This window comes from Archocentrus centrarchus, chromosome 1 (genome assembly GCF_007364275.1).
Source record: "Archocentrus centrarchus isolate MPI-CPG fArcCen1 chromosome 1, fArcCen1, whole genome shotgun sequence".
Classification (NCBI taxonomy): Eukaryota; Metazoa; Chordata; class Actinopteri; order Cichliformes; family Cichlidae; genus Archocentrus; species Archocentrus centrarchus.
This window is the reverse complement of record NC_044346.1, coordinates 29,728,885-29,747,395: the sequence shown is the minus strand read 5'-3', so window position 1 is coordinate 29,747,395 and position 18,511 is coordinate 29,728,885. Positions and strand designations below refer to the sequence as shown.

Genomic DNA, 18,511 nt, shown 5'->3' with positions numbered 1-18,511 from the left:
CTTATGTTGGTGTATTTCTAATATTTAAATCCATAAAGTACAATAGTTGCTAAATCAATGCATTTTTTTTTAAACTTTTTTTTTTAACCCATTTCTGCATGTGTTGCATTTCCCATGTATTGGAAATGTCACAGCATCTTGTTACAGTCTAGGCTTTCTTTTATTCCCTACAGAAATATAATATAATATAATATAATATAATATAATATAATATAATATAATATAATATAATATAATATAATATAATATAATATAATATAATATAATATAATATAATATGACTGTTTATTTTGTCTTAATATCAGCAGGTTACTTCTTGATCAAAGCGTTATTGACTAATGCTAATAAACCACCCATTTCTTTTCAGATAAAGTATAAACTTTAATACACTTTATGGTGCATATTCTTCAAAGAAAACAGTACCAAATATAAACAAAAAATGTAAAAAAAAAAAAATATGTTCATATAACAGAGATTCTTACATTCACAATACAACACAAAATGCATGTAGCTATTTTCACATTAAAATCCATAGCAATGTATGAACAAAAGAGTTTTGATGGCCATAAAAAAGTGCAATCACACTTACAAACCAAAGAACAGTTTAGTTGTCAAAAGCAACATAAAGGTGGCGTTTGACTGTGTTGTAACACCAATCACTTAAAAACACTCTTTGAAATCTAAATGTTTCCTTATAATAATAACCAAGACACTTCTGATGAAATTCTATATAACTGGAAATATTAAAAAATATATTTTGTTACTGTTCAGGGTCTGTAAGTGAGCCCGTGCACTGTGCAAGTGAAGAGGTGCTGAATCATCATATTTATGATGGAAAAGTGCAACAAATTAAGCAAATTCAGGTCTGTACAGGTCCCATCACTGCTGAAGCTTTCATTTCAAGGATATGACTTTAGCCTTACAGTAAATAAGAGTCCATAAAGGCGCACTGAGACACCGTACAAGCTTGAACACAGTGTGTTTGCAGGAAGCTGCAGGCTTATCAGTAGGGTGGGTCTATTTTTGTGAATTGCCCAGTTATTTTGGGCCAGATTTGGAAGTTCAAGTCCACAATTTCAAGAGCAAAACAAAACCCTTGAAATATGTTCTTATGGGGAAAAGGGCATAGCTCAGCTGTTAATCAAGGGAGATTCTTTAAAAATAGCCACAAGTGATTTTTTTAAACAGTCACTCATTTTGTTTGTAATCAAAGAAACAGACATAAAATCCTTGCAGGAACCCGCATGGGAGCGAGGGGAAAAGCACTTCATGGGTAATTTGCATCATTGGTCAGTTGTTTCCGTTACAGCATACTGGTAAATACAGTACATGGAAACAAATATCCCATTAACAAAAAGCATAGCCAACTTTATATACAAACAGCCATTTATGCAAAAATTTATGTAAAATATTTATGTAAAATAGAGCGCAAAAAGTTTGCTCATGCTCATTTTTTCTTGTAGTCTACATAACATAGAATTTAGCATCTGCACTGAAAATAAATATATCTATATTAATCTCATTCTTTATCGCTTTGACAGGAATACAGCTTATATTATTAATGTGATATGTTCTGGATGGACCAATTAGCCAGTCAAGCAGCTTTACTTTCACTTACCGAGCTCCTGAATAAACACTTTTTATAGCTGGCTTCTTCCAGCCTCCGACATTAATGACATGTTTTTGCACTCAGTGATGAGAATGAGTCATTACCAGTACACCTTGCTCTATAAAAAGTGCTACAGCACACAAACAATGAGGAAAACAACCTAACCCAGGTGGTAAATCAGACCGAATGATCCTGTGAGTACCAGGGCTACTGGACTGAGTTGAAATTTGGTCCCATTAACATTACTTAGGGCTGAAAGGCCTCAGAGTTACCTAAGAGGAATAATCTGTGCTTAATGCGAGGTCACTATTTTATTTCTAACTGCTCTATTATGTGACACTTTTAAAGACAAATCATAAATGCTTGCAGCTCAGTACCAAAGAGTCATATTTCCTTTAGAAATGAAGGATTTTAAGAGGATTTGAATAAACTAAGACAGTATAACTTAATTGTATTAGAAATCCATTTTCTTTTTCTTCTTTCCCAAGTCGCCAAACGCCGGTGAATCAATCAACAACCCCTGAGATTTTGTAACCATTTGATGAGTCACTGCTTTTACAATTAATTGGAATCGGGTCTGAATTAGCCTGTACTGTAGGTGACAATATAAATGACTTAAATGATTCAAACATTTAAAAGTCTGGGCTAAATTAGCCCAAATAGGCTGAAAGTGTGGTGGTCATTAAGTCTTTGTAAGAACATGTAAGCTTCAGTTCTTCATATCTGCGATTCTCCTGTTTGCTGCCCACTCCGTGAACCCTAAAGGAAGACAAAACATGTTATTATAAACAGAGTAATTTTAATCTGAAAAGGTAATAATTACATGTCACTAGTGATATAAAAATAAAGTCTCTGGAGCTTGAAAAAAGGCGACTGGACTTCTTTTTGTTTCTTGAAGACGTTTCACCTCTCATCCGAAAGGCTTGAGAGGTGAGAGGTGACACATATGGGATTGTCATCCCATATGTGTCAGGCTTGTCAGAGAAACTCAGAAGAATTTTCTCCAAGCATGACATCTCAGTATACTTCAAACCAAGTCACACCCTAAGACAAAAACTGGTTCATCCCAAGGACAAACCCGCCAAACACAAGATCAGCGATGTAGTGTATGCTGTTCAGTGCAGTGAAGAATGCTCGGACCTCTACATTGGTGAAACCAAACAGCCTCTTCACAAACGAATGGCACAACATAGAAGAGCCACCTCGACAGGACAAGATTCAGCAGTACATCTGCATCTGAAGGAAAAAGGGCACTCTTTTGAGGATGCCAATGTCCACATTTTGGACAGGGAAAACAGATGGTTTGAAAGAGGAGTGAAAGAAGCCATCTATGTCCACTGTGAACAACCATCATTGAACAGAGGAGGTGGATTACGTCACCAACTTTCCCCCGCTTACAGTGCTGTCCTGAGCTCCCTTCCCAGACGTCTCAACCCCCATTCACACCTTTGTTCCAGTGACCTCAATAGGCCACAGGAAACAATGGAGCGGAGTCCTAAATTGGTTTCAACTGAAACCACTGATTAAATATGACCCACGCCCCCTTCACACCTGGGCACATGTGTTCAAGCACATGATCAATAGAGGGTCATAACCACCTCCAGGGGACTACGCCCACAGGGGTTTAAATACCTGGGTCTCTCCACCATTTGGTTGAGAACTGAAGAAGCCTTTCGGATGAGAGGTGAAACGTCTTCAAGAAACAAAAAGAAGTCCAGTCGCCTTTTTCAAGCTCCAGAGACTACTATGACCTGGATAACTGAGAATCTACACAGACATAAAAATAAAGTGTTACAAATGGGAAAATGCATTTCCATCATAAGGTGTGCTTGTGACAGATAAATATATGCAGTCGTATTGCTGCGTGCTTACTTGTGATTGACTGCTGGAGGGATTTGTGCTGCTCAGGTCTGAATATCTCTTCTTCTGTTGCGTGCAGACGCAGGAGAGGAAATGTGCGTATTCCTCTCTCACCTGCAGAGGGCAGCAGAACATCAGGATAAAAAGAGCTCAATGTCAGCTCTCATAACATTACAAAGACTTCTGCCCTTCTAATGGATTTTTAAAATATATATTTCTATATGCTGTGTTAATGTCTGTCTTAGCACCATGTTCACACCAGAATTCACACACACCTGTTTAGACAGCAAGCAGTGCATGATGAAGACCAGTGCGCCCTGCAGGCTGTTGAAGATAGTGAAAATATACGAGACCTCAATAGGAGGATCCTCTTGGAACAAGAAGACCCCAGACACCCACATCAGACCCAGAATACACATCTGGGCTATAGCTGTCACTGTGAAAGCTCTGCAGAGAGAACAGAAGGATGGGGCAAAGAGTAAGTCAATAAAAGAGAAACAGAGAATGATAAAGATTACACATGGATGACTCAGTTACTTTGACAGTATTTGGAAAGCCCCATGAAGAGTGAAAGAATACAACAAGAGATGTGTGCTCAGCAAAGCAGCTACAGAACAGATATTTTTTCATTAGTTTCCTGTCTACTGGAAGCATGTGGAAGAAGAAAAGCCTAAGGCTAGTGATAAATATAAAAGAGAGATTTCAACAGGCACTCTATTTTAAAAATATTTCCATCAATTTACTCTGCAGGGGTCCTTTGTTCTATTCACTGATCTAATCTAGCTGTTTTTATGAATAAGGAAATCAGTGATTTCAATTCCACAGAATTTTTTTTTTCTTGAGTTACCAACTTAGCCAAGCTTAATCAAACAAAAAGATCTGAAATTTGAAAAAGATAGACATTTTTTCCACTGACAGAAAGCGCCGAATTATACATTAATGCTTTCTGACTTTTTCTCGACTGAAAAAAAAAACAAAAAACATCTCACTCATCTGTTCCTGGCACAAGAAGTTCACTTTCCCAAGTCCTTGGATTAAACTACACATCATTCACTGATGGACTGGGGAAAGACAGGAGGGATTCTTTTTCATTTTAACTCTAATGCTTTTTGCAGCTATGAGTGGAGGGTCTGTGCACTAGGGATGAGCATACTGTAGGTAGACAGGCAAGAAAAGTCTATTAGTAGCAGCCCAGAACTATGAAAACATTCTCTCCATTCTTTCCCTCTCACAAAACTTAGTCTTTCAGTGAAAGCAATTCCTAATCCCAAAGCTGCCTTATTGAATGTATATACAGTAAGTTTTATAGTGTTTGGCCAGCCGGCGGAAAAGGTTTAACACATTACAGCAGCCACAGAAAAACCCAAAGCATTACACATTCAAATAATACACAGACTGACTTGATTTTGTGAAGTTTGGAGAGGTCTGGGTTGAGGCTGGTGAACTTCTGGGCAAGTTTCCATACGGTGATGATAAAGAAGAAAACGTTCACAAGGATGACTAAGCACACAGGCCCAAAGAAGCTCCAGATGAAGCCGTCATCCGTGGATAGCCAGCAGCTACGTTTGGAAGCAAGAAAACACACGTTCACAACAGGATGTTCTTTGCTTCACTGAGACTGTTAACAGCAAGTTTATGTAATCTAATGATGTCATTACTATGAAGTAAGTGAGCATGTAGAAACACATGTACAGACATCACTTTTCTCTTTATAACAAACTGACTATTTGAATTTTCATTTACTTTCTTAGAAGACTTACTATTTTTTAGTGCCGTATCCATTTGGTCTAACGCAGGCGGATAAAACAACAATAAGAAGAGGTGTCCCATAGCCCATAGCATATAGGTAGAGTGGCCGAATGGTGGCATTGAACACCAGGACAACCATGCGGTACAACTGCACTCCTTCTAACAGCATCCATGTGAACACCGCCAAGAAGAAGAAGTGGAGCATTGCTGCAACAAACTTGCAGCCACCCTGTGATGTAAAAGGACATGAAAATGAACACATCAGAGAAGATGGAGCACTGCTCTGTCACTGAGTTTACAGCAGTAAGCTACAGCACAATGCACAATAGCAACAGCACAATAAGAACTGTTCTCGCAAACATTTTTGATTCTCCAAATTTCAGATTGCAGCCATATTAATGAAATTAAGACCACCTCTTTAGGTAGAAGTTGTATCCTCTACTTAAACTTTAAGTTGCATTGTTATATATTGTCATATTTTATATATATATACTGTAAGTCTCTTTACTGCCAGTGTGTGAATGATTGAAGTTATAACCGAAATGTCAATGACACAGTAGCTCATCCGGCTTGTGATCCATTTCAATTCACAGGTTAATGCCTGTAAAAGCCTGTAGCATGTGTATAACGGCTGCATGACCGCAGACACCTGTCGCCCCTGTTTGGATGGGTGCTCTGGAATGTACTTTCCGCTTTATACTTTTGTACAATGATTATAAAGTTGAATCTAATCTAATCTAAAATTACCTTGAGTACAGTTTCAGTGAGTGAGACTGTGCGTAAGTTTCATTAAGTTCTGAGGGGCAGCAGTTCTTGTGAACTGTGAACAGACTGATTGCTCCTTCAGTCATATGAGTTAAAGATGAAACCTCTCACAGCCCAGAAACTACAAACTGACATTTGACATTTGTGAAAGGCACAATGTGTGACAAATTATGTCAAGAGCAACACTTCCATGATTCTGTGGCCACACTTGGCTGTTGTGTAACTTTGCTGCTGCTAGAGTTAATTAAGGCTTATGCCTCCGTGCCTCTCTGCTGCTGAACTTCCAGCACTCGGCTCAAATTTGCAGTAAAAATCAAAAGGATGTTTATATTTGCTCCCAAGTTCCTTGCGGTGTGTTCGCAGTACGACTGGAAAAGCAACCCGCCACAAGCCATTTTTAATAGAGACTGATATGAAGCCACAAACGGACACCTGACAGTTGTTGCTGTATGATAACACAGCGGTTGAGTGTTTTATAACTTTGTTGCCGTTAAGAGTTAACTAAGGATTATTCCTCAGTGCATCTTTTAGGCTGAATCCCAACATTGATCAATAAATTATTATGGAGAAAACTAAAATCTAGCATCATCAAATGTGCAAAACAAACCTCAATACAAGCATAAGGATAAAAAAAAAAAAAAACTTGTTCACATATTCTCTGGCAATGTTGAAAATTAAGGTTAGCCAGCTAGCCACTACTTTGCCTGCATTATCAGGTATGTGATTCCACTTGCCATAATTACCACAGTCTGTTATCCATGCATCAGCTCAAGGACACCCTGTATCAGAGCTGGCAGCTTGCTCCTGGCAAGGTTGAAATGTTGTCTGTTCATGGTTTCTTAAGCTCAGCACTGTTTACAATTAGTGCTTATTAATACCATATGAGCACAGAAAACAATCTAACTGCTAATGAGAAGATTCATTTTTGTACTTTTGAAGCATTAAAATGTACATATAAGGGCATTTTACACTTGCTAGCTAGCCTCTGCACTACTGTAACTTGTTCTCTGGTAGTATTCTGAGCTGCCCCCCTGCCTGACCAATACTTTTTCTGTTCTTATCCACATACATCTTTCCTAATTATAACATTTGTTACATTATTAGGGAGCATTAAACATTGCAGGTTCATGAGATTTTGGTTTATGAGGTTCTGTGTTTGAGCAGCTGTGACAACCCAGTCTGCTTGATCAAAACATATCCTGTTCTTAATCAGATCAATAAACAGCAGCATTAAAAGATAAACAAGCTTTTCTTTTTTTCTTTTTTTTTTTTTTTACAGAGAGCAGGGGTTGTGTGAACCACCAAATTCTAACAAAGTGTAATCGATCGTGATTGCATAAGCTAACAGAAGCCAACATTATTTCAAACAAAAATCAGCCCTCACTTTTAGCGTCATTGTTAGAGGCAAGTAATTACAAAGTAATTACAGTATGAAATGTATTGAATATCATTAACTACCACTAAATAAGCAAAGTACAAATTCCCCAAAACCATGTCTCTGTTTAAGACATATGAGGCAGGCCTAATATAGTTTTGATTCACTCTGGAGTTTTCTTTGCTACAAACTTCCCTACCCTCATGTTGTGATTCTCTGCTCCATTCAAAGCCTACTCCAACAATGTGAAGTAATTACATCTTAACTATGGTTTGATCCACATTCACAGGTACAGGCTACACCTGGTACAAGATGTACAAGCTGTGAGCATGCGAGCTTCTAACAAATACGGAACCACAGTAATCTTAACATTTTAAGATGGACAAGAATTACTAAAATGTGTAGAATTCGTAAACTTGTAAAATATTATATTCTTCTTAAGAAATGCAAACCATGTAACTGTTTCTTTTACAAACGTACCACAGGTTCGGTTTGAGAAATGCCAGCCAGGAAGATAAGATCAGCCATGAAGAGGCAGATGCAGAGGTGTAGGTGGATGGTGGTGCGGGTCCCTTGTATGGAACGGCAGAACTTGAATGTCAGGATGCACAGTGTGAGACACAGCAGGGAGATGATCAGTCCTATTTTAGTCACCAGCTCGAGTCCGTAAGTGTGCTAAAAGAGAAGATGTTAATTCTGGATGTGAGCACTACTGGTTACCAGTGAATAGCACTTTGTTGCATTGAGTGTTTTTTTCCCCCCAAGATTATAAAGTTACTTTTAGTGAACTTATAAGCTAGCAATATTCTAAGAGTAAATAATTTGCTCAGTATAAGACTCCCAACCCTATGTATTTATAAACAATTTCATATTTGTTCTCACATGTCTTGGTAATCAGGAGACTAAAAATGCCAAACTGACACACATCAAAAAACTTTCCCAAAAAAAGGCTTTTTTGGTTCTCTCCAAAATATAGGGTTAGGTTTAGGGTCAGGGTTAAGTTTTTATTTAGCTTACCTCAATGGGGTGAAGGGCCATGAGCACAGCAAAGCTGCTCAGATGGTCACATGCACAAACAGTGTGAGTGGCATTGGATTGCTGCTTAGAGCAACCGTCTGTGGACCAGGCCCCTTTCTCATTCCAGTATGCACAGATGTAGCTCATGTTAGGGAATTCCTCCATATCCTAAAACCAAAACCAGCATGTCAATGACAGAATGTATATTTTATTTACATCTCTAGATTATTTTACTCCTCATGTTTGTGATTGTAATGATCAAAAGAAGTAAATGACTGATTAAGTGAAGTGGATGTAGCACAGGTGGGACAACCTCAAGACGTCTGAAGATGATGTTGACAGAGCGGCTCAGTTTCTGAGTGGATGGATTTGAGACCACAACAGACACAACTTTAGAGACAACCTGGCAGGAGGAGTCCGCTCCATTTTTTTCACACTCTTTGACCTTCTCGAAAGATGTGTTCAAAGAGCTTTCAAGGTTCTTGTAGCTCAGCAACGCAGCCAAAGCAAAACCTGTAAAAGACACTCAGCGTATTAATATTATAAACTTATTATGACTTGAGATGGACAGAAGAGAACAGACACATACCAGGATATGGTCCCGTCCCGGCTGCTGTTGTCCAGTCCGTTTCAAGAAAAACATTTTCACTAGTCAAATGAATCTGTCCAGTTGGTCGGCTTGTTCCTCTTTGAACAGCAATCTCTGCATCTATTCAAGCAAATTATTCATTTTAACTCCATCTGCATCCTAACCATTAGCTCCCAAAACATGAATCAGCCTCATTGTCGTCTAGGGGACAGGTTTATTTTTCAATTTTTTTTTTCAGAAGAAATCAAAAGTGTTACCTATCTTATTGTTCTCCATCCTAGTATGGCTGTTTTTTAGCTGAGGTCCAATGAATAAAATAGAGTCCTCCACTGTAGTGAGCAGCCCACTCACACCTTCACTGCTGTCCAGGGTGGCAGGGGACAGGATCTTGTCAGTCTCTGTGAAAAGTTTCTGTCAAAGATACACAGAGAGGGCGTTGGGAATACTGTGTATATATTTGCATGTGGCATGAATATATGCATACTTGTATCTTTCTCTGACCTCCAGTAGCGCATCTCCATCAAGCTTTACTTTACTGCCAGCTCCAGACAGAGCCAAACAGCTGTTTTTCATCATGGACAAGATGTCTGCCAGGCCCCCGAGCAACTGGAAGACACAGAGAGAGAATAAAAACACTATTCAGCTTGCTCTATGCTGAAGTTCATGTATATTGAACCCTGCAGGGCCATAGGGTTGTCTAGAAGAGTGGTTCCAAATTGGTGTGTCAAAGCAAACTGGTGTTACTGTGTGCAAATCCAGGTGTGCTATGATATTTTTTTTGACAGCCATATATTGTTACTGCATAAAAATTTGTGAATGAATCATGACACTTTGTTTACAGTCATTTCCAAAGATAAAAACCTGCTTCCATTCATGGAGTTTCTGATGGGAATTGTGAGACAGTATCACGTCAAAGTCCCTGATAGGCAGCAACAGGGTTTCTTGTGTGAAGTAGACTGTATAACAAAAGCTAAGCTAAGTCTTATCACTTCAGCTGTCAATGCTCCTGAACTCCTCTGAGTATAGCATCTGTCGGGATAAGTTGGATGATGCCATAAGGGTCCCGAGCACATGGAAGCAAACCTTTGCCTCCTTATTTTGAAGTATCAAGAGAACATGAGCAAGATACTATTTATTTTTGGACTACAGCTGGCCGTACTCTTTATATCCTCTCTCTTTATGCAACACATCATATTTATTGTATGTATGATTGTTCGATTATGTTCATAATACTCATAATTTTATTTCCAAACTTACCTGTGTCGACTTTTTGTCAGCACTGAAGTTATCACAGTCGAGCTCTAGACAAAACAAAGCATTAGATTATCACCATACCAGCTGACTGGGATTCTTGGCTCCAGCACGCACTCAAAGAAGTGTGTGATAAAATCTTCACAGCAAAGCAGCAAGACCAAACAGAAACCTTACATTGTGTTGGAAAACATAAACCACAATTCCTTTAGAATTGGATTACCTCATACAGAAAGTACAGTAACGCTCGAGCGAGCCCTTTTTGGGAAAGAGGTCACTGAGGCCCAAAGGATAAGAGAAAGCAAAACCACATGCCATAAGACTAACGAGATTTAAAAAAAAAAAAAAAAAGTAGTGCGTTCTGGAAAGGCAGTAGATGAAATCTGATCTCTTTACTGCTTTAATAAATATGATTTAGCAAGAAAGTGTGAGAACATTTGCATCAGGAAAACTGCAAAAATGCAACGAGGGTGTGTTGCCTAATATGAGGAATATGAAGCTGTGAAATGCACTTTTTTATGCAAAACAAGTAAAAATGATGGGAGGTCACAGTTGTACACTTACTTAAGCACGGTGTCTTTTCGGTGCTGTAATTGCTGTATCCAGTTGAGCAATTGCACCAGTAACTCCCAATATTATTAACACAGTTTCCATTGTTTCCACAGAGTGCTTCTTTATTGTCACTGTCCGTGCATTCATTAAAATCTGCATAGGGATAGAAAGCAGAGGCAATACGTAATGACTCGCATTCCTCAAAAATAATGACTTTGATAAGGCAGACAGAAAGAACTCTGAATATAGAAGGTATTATTCCGGCCCATAAATAAATAAACATCTCTGAAATGTGAGTTTTGCAGTGCTGGTGAAAGGATCTGAAAGACAGATCTGAAGTTTCCCTGCAAGCAGTGTTGTGAGATGTGGTCTTGCATTTCGATATCGCCAAGACCTACAATTAGAACTCACAGGAGGCAGAAGATTGCTTTGGTTTAGCTCAGAGTACACTGTGCTATCATTTAAAAGGCATCTATGACCTTTTTTTTTTTCCTTTTTTTTCGGCACAGGCAGAGTTTTTGTAAGCTTTAATTTTCTCTTGCTGGCTGCACGCTACTGCAAGTCTGATCTCTCTCTCCAAGAATTCTGTCTTGTGTGTTTTTGTTATTGGAAATATACCGAATTCCCTTCTCTGCTTTTTGGTGTTGAGCTTGGTTTTACACAATGAGTGTACAGACAAATGCACCTGTGAAAATCTAAACTGTGAAAATCAAGGATTTGACACGGATGTTCAAACCCTTCTTTCTTTTATTTGCTCACACTTCGGGCCAATCATTCAATCAGGCCCCATTTATTACCAAATTTGGTGGGACCTAATTTTACCTTTCTTAGAACAGCACCACGCACACACACACACACACACACACACACAAAAAAAACACCTTTCACCTTCACAGCATTAGACACTGCTACTTATGCTGAAGTAGACAAAGTGGCAGGTGGCAAGTTTGTAGTTTATGAGAGCAGATACTGGCATAACTGTTACTCACTGATATCAAAAACTCGCTGTAAACAATGGTAAGAACAGACTGGGGGAATGCATGCCTCGCAAAGACTTACCTTGGCACTGTCCATCTGTGAAGCTAATGTTGGTGAATCCAGGCTTGCACTCACAGAAGTAGCTGCCAAATGTGTTGATGCAGTTTGAATACTTCCCACATATTTCATCGTTGCACTCATTTGTATCTGTAGATTTCAATGCAAAATCAAAAAGCCTGCTCATCAACAGATAATAAAATACAATATTTGAGTTTTTTTTTTTTGTTAGTTTATTTGTTTGTTTGTTCTTTATGTAGAAATGGAAATTATTGTTTAAATTTAAAGGAAACTTATGAGCTACTAGCTATCTTAGTGGTTAATTTTCTTTGTGCTCCTCTGAGACCACAGCTGTCAGTGTCTTATATTTCTTTAACTAGCTGCTATGACTTGTAGTGATCTAACAATTTGAACCTCCTCTACTGTTGTTTCCACTGTAATATGCTCTGGACATGAGCTAAAAGTCCTAAAATGGAAAAAACAAAGGCGACTGTCATTAAGAAATGCTACTTTTCCTGGTAAACTCTGCTAAGAGGCATTGCATAATAGTAGTAATAATCAGCCCTGTCTGAGTGTCTGAGAGTGCTTGCCTTGAGTGATGGAGGACAGAAACAGAAGAATGTAAAAGAACAGTCAAAATGATAGGTAAAGGCAGATTTACCAACACAATTCCCTTTCTGTGACTCGTAGCCTAGGGAACAATCAGAGAAACATTTTCCCATCACACACATTAATCCTGGGTAAACGACAGAGAGGAAAAAAAGAAAAAATTATTTAAATTACAAATTTTACAAGAAATACATCAAATAAATACATCCCATAATATGATATTTGATACGGAAAAAATAAAGGAAAAAGTTCAACTTAACCTCAAACCCCTCCACACAGTGAGGGTTCACCTATCCCTTAGTGCAGCTGAAACTATATAATGTCATCTGAAATACATATTGAGTTTTTAAATGATTGATTCTACTTTGCATAATTTTGGAGGCTACAGTTTTTGGTGTTAGACTTGATTTGTTTTTTCATGGCTTACAGTCATACTGTCCTGAATATGCCCGATCTCATCTAATCTCTAAAGTTAAGCAGAGCCAGGTTTAGTTAGTACTTCTTCGGGAACACCAGGTGCTCTAAGACTTTTTTTGGAATACCGTGGGCTGTGCAGTAGCACTGCCTCTGGGGCCTCTCTGTGCAGATTCACATGTTCTCCTTGTGCATGCGTGGGTTCTCTCTGGATAAACCAGCTTCCTCCCATAGTTCAAATACATGTTGGACTAATAAGTGATTCTAAATTGGTTGTAGGTGCGACTGTGAGCATGAATGCTTGTCTGGCTCTCTGTATTAACCCTGCAACAGATTGATGACACCGTGTATCTGGCCTCTCGCCCCATGGCAGTTGGGATAGGCTCCAGCATCTCCGAGACCCTGAAGGGACGAATCACTGTTTTTTTTTTTTTCATATATCAAAAGGTACCTGGCAGCTTTAGTCAGCTTTTATTTGCAATAGATAGATTGAGTCCATTCAGATCATATCAAAATATCTCAAAAACAACCTAAATAATATGGCAGTCATTTTTATTGCATCTAATGTCAGCTATATTTCAAAGCTCTGAAATGCATCTCTCAATGTGCACTAACACTTCCATATTTAATTATTTGTGAAATGTGAAATATTTGTGAAATATCAGCAGATAATATGTAAATTATGGACACTAGGCGCTGTCTCTGTTTTATGCTCACATGTACAAATATGTCTCATTTGTACTCTGTGATCTTCCGTAAATGCTGACATGCTATCAAATGCTGTCAACTAAGCAAACAGTATTATTTGCTTAACTCACAGTCTTAGGGAAGTGATTATGTATTTGTCCTCAGTCACATTTTTCTGACTAATGAGTCAGCGATAAGGCAAAAAGAAGCAACTCATGTGCGTGGTGTTTAATATTCCCAGATCCTTCCTCTGTGTTTTCCTCCTTCCATCACAATGAGCCTTCTGTCGTTTCACGATGTGGCTGAAAGGTCCCAAAGTAATGCCACAGGAAACACACAGTGGCATTAACAGTGTGAAAGAGGCTGACTTGTTCGTATTGTATGATGATAGAAACAAGACCTGAATTAATTCAGAGTAACTGTATGCTCAACGCTCAGCTGACTCCACTGACCAGTAAGAGCAGTGGCAAATGAAAATGTGTCACACACACTTTCCTAACTGCGAGTCTCTGCTGCCTCTTCTGTCATCTTCTATAAATTGGATTTTGATGATTTTTTTTCTTCTCTATTCCTGTGGCAGCATATTTCATTGACAAGAAGCGTTTCCCTCTGTGAGCTTTTTCAGCTTTGTAAACACCGGGACTTCTCTCTTTTTTTAACTCCATGTGACCTGAAGGACTGATTTACTGTGAAAAGTTACTAGTAGGTGTTGTTCAGTCACATGTTTACCATTCATTTTTGTGTTTCAAAAGGATGGGGATTTTTGAGTTTGCTGGAAAAAGTTCTGTTTTTTGTTTGATTTTTGTTGCAATAATAGCATGTGAACAGAGACGTGGGAATTAATCATGCAGAGCTAATTCAAGACAATTCAAAACACTGAACATAGCAGCATCCTTTATTAGAAATATTAGTCATTTAAAAATATTTGATGAAAAAACAGTACCTCACATTATGTTCAAAATGGTAATGTTTTAGTGCTAAACTGAACTATTTGACATTTGGTGCTATCATTCCTTCAGTTATTTAGACATTAGCTCCACTTTTATTGTTAGATGGGTTTTCTGCAGGCCAGAAATATAAAGTAGTCAATTTCTACTTTAAATCCATATTTGTCTGTCTTCTATATATTTTATTTTTGCTACATTGCAAACAGCAAACCACACTTTCACATGTGCAGTGGTTTTGTCTGACAGACACCAAGCAGTATTGGCATTTATAATTAGTCCTGTCACAAGAGGCGCGTTGAAAAGGTTGTAGTGTAAATAAACAATGTGTAAATTTAAGTTGCCATAGGTACAAGAATCGGTTACCATAACAGGATGTTAAACACACGTTTCCATGTTAAAAAAAATGCTAAATGTTGACTAAACTGTTGACTAAAAGAAGCAAAAATGCTAAATCTGCTGTATCAGGTGGTAATACCTAATGGGTTTGTTCTGACACAAGCAGCTTTATTAAGCCATGTTATATTAAATATTGACCAAACAAATTTGACTGGGCCAAGGAAAGCAAATTGAGACATGAGCAATAAATAAATCTGGAAATATATAGTAGTGTATAGCTTTATACAAGTGTATACAGGACATATTCATAAAGTGTATATAAAAGACAGATGCAGCCACTGTGAAGTCACCCATTGGTTTGTCAAGTCCTGTTTTGAAGCCTTGAGCTGAGCAGTTTGTCTGTGGCCGCCTTGGTCTTCAGAAAAGCTGAGTGACTCTTAACTTTGACGAAGCGGCGACTTGTCGATCACAGGGTAGCCTCATGCTAAAGTGTACCCTGCTCTATTATTTAACTGGCTTTAATGGGGACCAAAATTTTGAAAATGTGAACATCACACTGTATCAGTAAGACCTGAAACCACCAATATAGACACTCAAGGAAAGTCTTCACTGGGGTTATAGATTAAGTGCGCAGTACAAATAGTCATTTTCTCATAAACGTCTTTAAAGTCTGATGTCTTTCTGCAGCCAGAGGAGTCACCCTGTTACAAAGGTTTAAGGTGCTTTTGCATTGTCTTCGCTTTTCAAATGAGGAGTCTACATCCATATTTTATACACACTCTATGGCTATATTAAATTTGTGGCATGGTGTTACATGAATGTTTAGTTTAAACAATTGTGTTCTGGACATGTTTGTATTAATATTGTACAGCATCTGTATGAAGATGACGTGAAATACAGTCTATAATGTAAGTTTTACCCATTATATACAAATTTCACTCATGTGAGCTTGCGAAATCTGCCTAGAATAAATTAGCCATCAGTTCAGGTGTACCAACAGACAAACCAGAATAACCAACAGTAACGTTCTACTCTGATATCTCTGTGGTTTATTCGAAAGGAACTAGAAGATTCTTCTTCCTGTGAGTCACTTTGCCTGTGACATTTGCATATTTCAGTTATACTGAATTTTGGTTCAGTGTTTCTGAGGATGTGACAGAAACCACTCAAGAAAACCAAATTCCATGTAGAATGATTTACTTACAGTTTAGCTCAGTTTTATTTTCTATAAACAGTTGCCTCAAGGTGATTTATAGTATAAGCTTAAACCCCCAAAAAGAAAATCCCAACAAACTGACAATATGACCAAGCACTTAATAACTGTAGGGAGCAAGAACTCCTTTTTTTACACAAAGACCTCTGATAGAACCGGTGACGCACAGCCATCTGCTGCAACCAGCTGGGGTTAAGAGGAAAGGACCACAGAGACCACAAACAATAAACATGGTAAAACAGAAACTATGGGTGAAAAACGCATCAGAAAGGTGCCACTCACAGTTTGATGGGGTTACTGTTACCAGTGTAAGCTGGAATTAACTGAACTAGCTTCTAAAAAGAAAAAATTAATCATTTATTTTAAAATACATTATCACTTACACACACACACACACACACACACACACACACACACACACACACACACACACACACACACACACACACAAACACATTGGAAACTCGTTGATGAACTTACCGAGCAAAAGTAGCTCCTTCCCATACCCCATGTTGAACGTGTTGAATAATCCCACACAGAAGCTGATTTCAGAACTACCACGACTATGAATGAACTGCAAATCTGGTAGCTGCCCTCTCACAAAGGCTCAAAAAAGATTTTTCCAGTCCCAAAAAAAACTCAACAAAGTAGTTGAGTGAAAAACAAACATTAATCACCGAAAAGATTTGTCCTTTTGTGGAAGTTGTTTATATGTGAGCCAGGAAAAACAAGAATGAACCTTCACCAGCTTTCTTCCTCTCTTAGATTCAGACTCTACCCGAGCATGGCTCACACCCGCCTTGATTCCCCGCCCCTCCCTCTCTCTCTCTTTCGCGCTCGCTCTCTGTCTCTCTCTCTCTGTCCTTCTTTTCCTTTCTGTTTTCCACCCTTTTCACTTTATCAGTGTGGCCTTGTCTCCCTCGCTCTGCTCTTTCTTGCACTTTTCTTTCACTTTGTGTCTTTCCACATGAATGCTTTGCTCACACTGGCACATATCACATTGCTTGCACACACAACTCCCCCTCTGTCTACACCAGCTTTCACATTTCCCCCTACGCTCCAGTGGCCTCTATTTCAGGAGCTATTCACAACACTCTCATGAGAGACAGAGAAAGAGGAAAGAGAGGAGGGGGGAAACAGAGATTGAGGAGGGGGTGATGACTAACACTCAGCCTAAACAGCTGCTGCTATACTTGAGTTTTGCCTGTAAGTAATCTTATATCAGTTTTCATTCTCCACCAAGTCCTATTCTACACTTCCTCCTACTTTTCCTATTTGCCTCTTCAGCATTCAGCCCTTCACCCAGTTCTACTGGCAAACCTTCTGCATTTTCTCAAAACCCCCCAGACAGCAAGAAAACAGACTGGAGACAGATCCAGGGTGACCTCTATTAAAATGAAATCCACCATAAGACCATAATGGCGTGGTTCACAGAAAACAGGAGTTTGACAACAGCGTCACATCTGATAAAAAAAATCCTGTTGTTGTGAAGGCAGTCTCTTCCAGCTTGCAAAGGTTATGCTGTTTCTCTCCTGTGCTGACTTTGAGAAAGTAATTCATGCCTTCATTTCCTCCAGGCTTGATTATTGCAATTTATTTATTTGGACACCAGCCAAGCTCGACTTTCTCATCTGCAACTTCTCCGAAATACAGTAATTCGACTCCTGACAGGCAAATGCTGGCGAGACCATATTTCCCTTGTTTAGGCTTTTCTGTATCCCAGTGCATTTTAGAATTGATTTTAAGAATTTTATTGTTTGTTTTTTAATCCTTTAAAAGGGTTAGCCCCTTCTTAGCATTCTGATCTGTTAACCATGCACACTCCCAAAAGATCAGTGAAGTCAGCTCACCAGACGCTTCTGCTTATACTGACAAGTAGATTAAAGCACAGCGGAGGTCGAGCTTTTGCTGTAGCTGCCCTTAAACTTTTTAACAGCCAGGCCCTTCACATCAGGATCTCACCAGCACTCGACATCTTCAAAACCCATTTAAAAACTAATTTTTATTCCTTGGAATTTAAACCAGATTGAGTCTCAAATTTGTTTATTTTTTTTCTGTTTGTGCTGTTTCTGTTACTTTTATTGTAACATGCTTATAAATAAACTGACGTCACATTAAAAATGTATTATGTCAAGAAATAATTTCTTGACCTAGAAAATAAGTGAGGGCTTTTTGTTTAAAATCTTTTGTTGTCTTGTTTTGATGAGTGCTCTGTATCTTTACTAGCAGCTAGGTCAGTTATGTCATGTTTGGTTTGAACCCAGAAAGCAGTCTCAGACAGCAGTGCTTTGAGTGTTTATTTACAAGGAAGTGTGGGTGAAAAACTAAGGGGGGGGGCAGGGCCGGTGTACGGGAGTTCTGTGGAAGAGGATAAAGGGAATTAGTGATGGCAGGGACAGCAATGAGTATTTGAGGAATTGGCTGTGGAGAAGAGAATCTGTCTTACTTAGGTGAAGAATTGCTGGGCTCAGAGAGGTGGCTTGGAGTGGTAGGTGCGAGACCA

The 18,511-nt window shown here is 38.7% G+C and overlaps 1 protein-coding gene across 1 annotated transcript; it reads right to left on the bottom strand.

Moving 5' to 3' along the window:
- Positions 1 to 368: 368 nt before the first annotated feature.
- On the bottom strand, positions 369 to 16,775 carry adgre5b.1 (adhesion G protein-coupled receptor E5b, duplicate 1). Its single transcript, XM_030739456.1, has 16 exons — positions 16,489 to 16,775; positions 12,464 to 12,538; positions 11,827 to 11,952; positions 10,780 to 10,920; positions 10,222 to 10,265; positions 9,466 to 9,570; positions 9,222 to 9,375; positions 8,965 to 9,084; positions 8,689 to 8,888; positions 8,376 to 8,543; positions 7,839 to 8,033; positions 5,230 to 5,447; positions 4,870 to 5,028; positions 3,745 to 3,916; positions 3,482 to 3,583; positions 369 to 2,368 (listed from the first exon to the last, which is right to left on the bottom strand). The coding sequence occupies exons 1-16, from the start codon at positions 16,517 to 16,519 to the stop codon at positions 2,327 to 2,329; spliced, it is 2,052 nt and encodes a 683-aa protein (XP_030595316.1). The 5' UTR covers positions 16,520 to 16,775; the 3' UTR covers positions 369 to 2,326.
- Positions 16,776 to 18,511: the final 1,736 nt, after the last annotated feature.

Excerpts from the sequence above, each read along its gene's own strand:
- adgre5b.1 (XM_030739456.1), bottom strand. The coding sequence starts at position 16,519 with ATGGGGTATGGGAAGGAGCTACTTTTGCTCG. Across the intron at positions 9,376-9,465 it reads ATGGAGATGCGCTACTGGAG|AAACTTTTCACAGAGACTGA; the intron begins GTCAGAGAAAGA and ends TATCTTTGACAG. Across the intron at positions 9,085-9,221 it reads GATGGAGAACAATAAGATAG|ATGCAGAGATTGCTGTTCAA; the intron begins GTAACACTTTTG and ends TTGCTTGAATAG.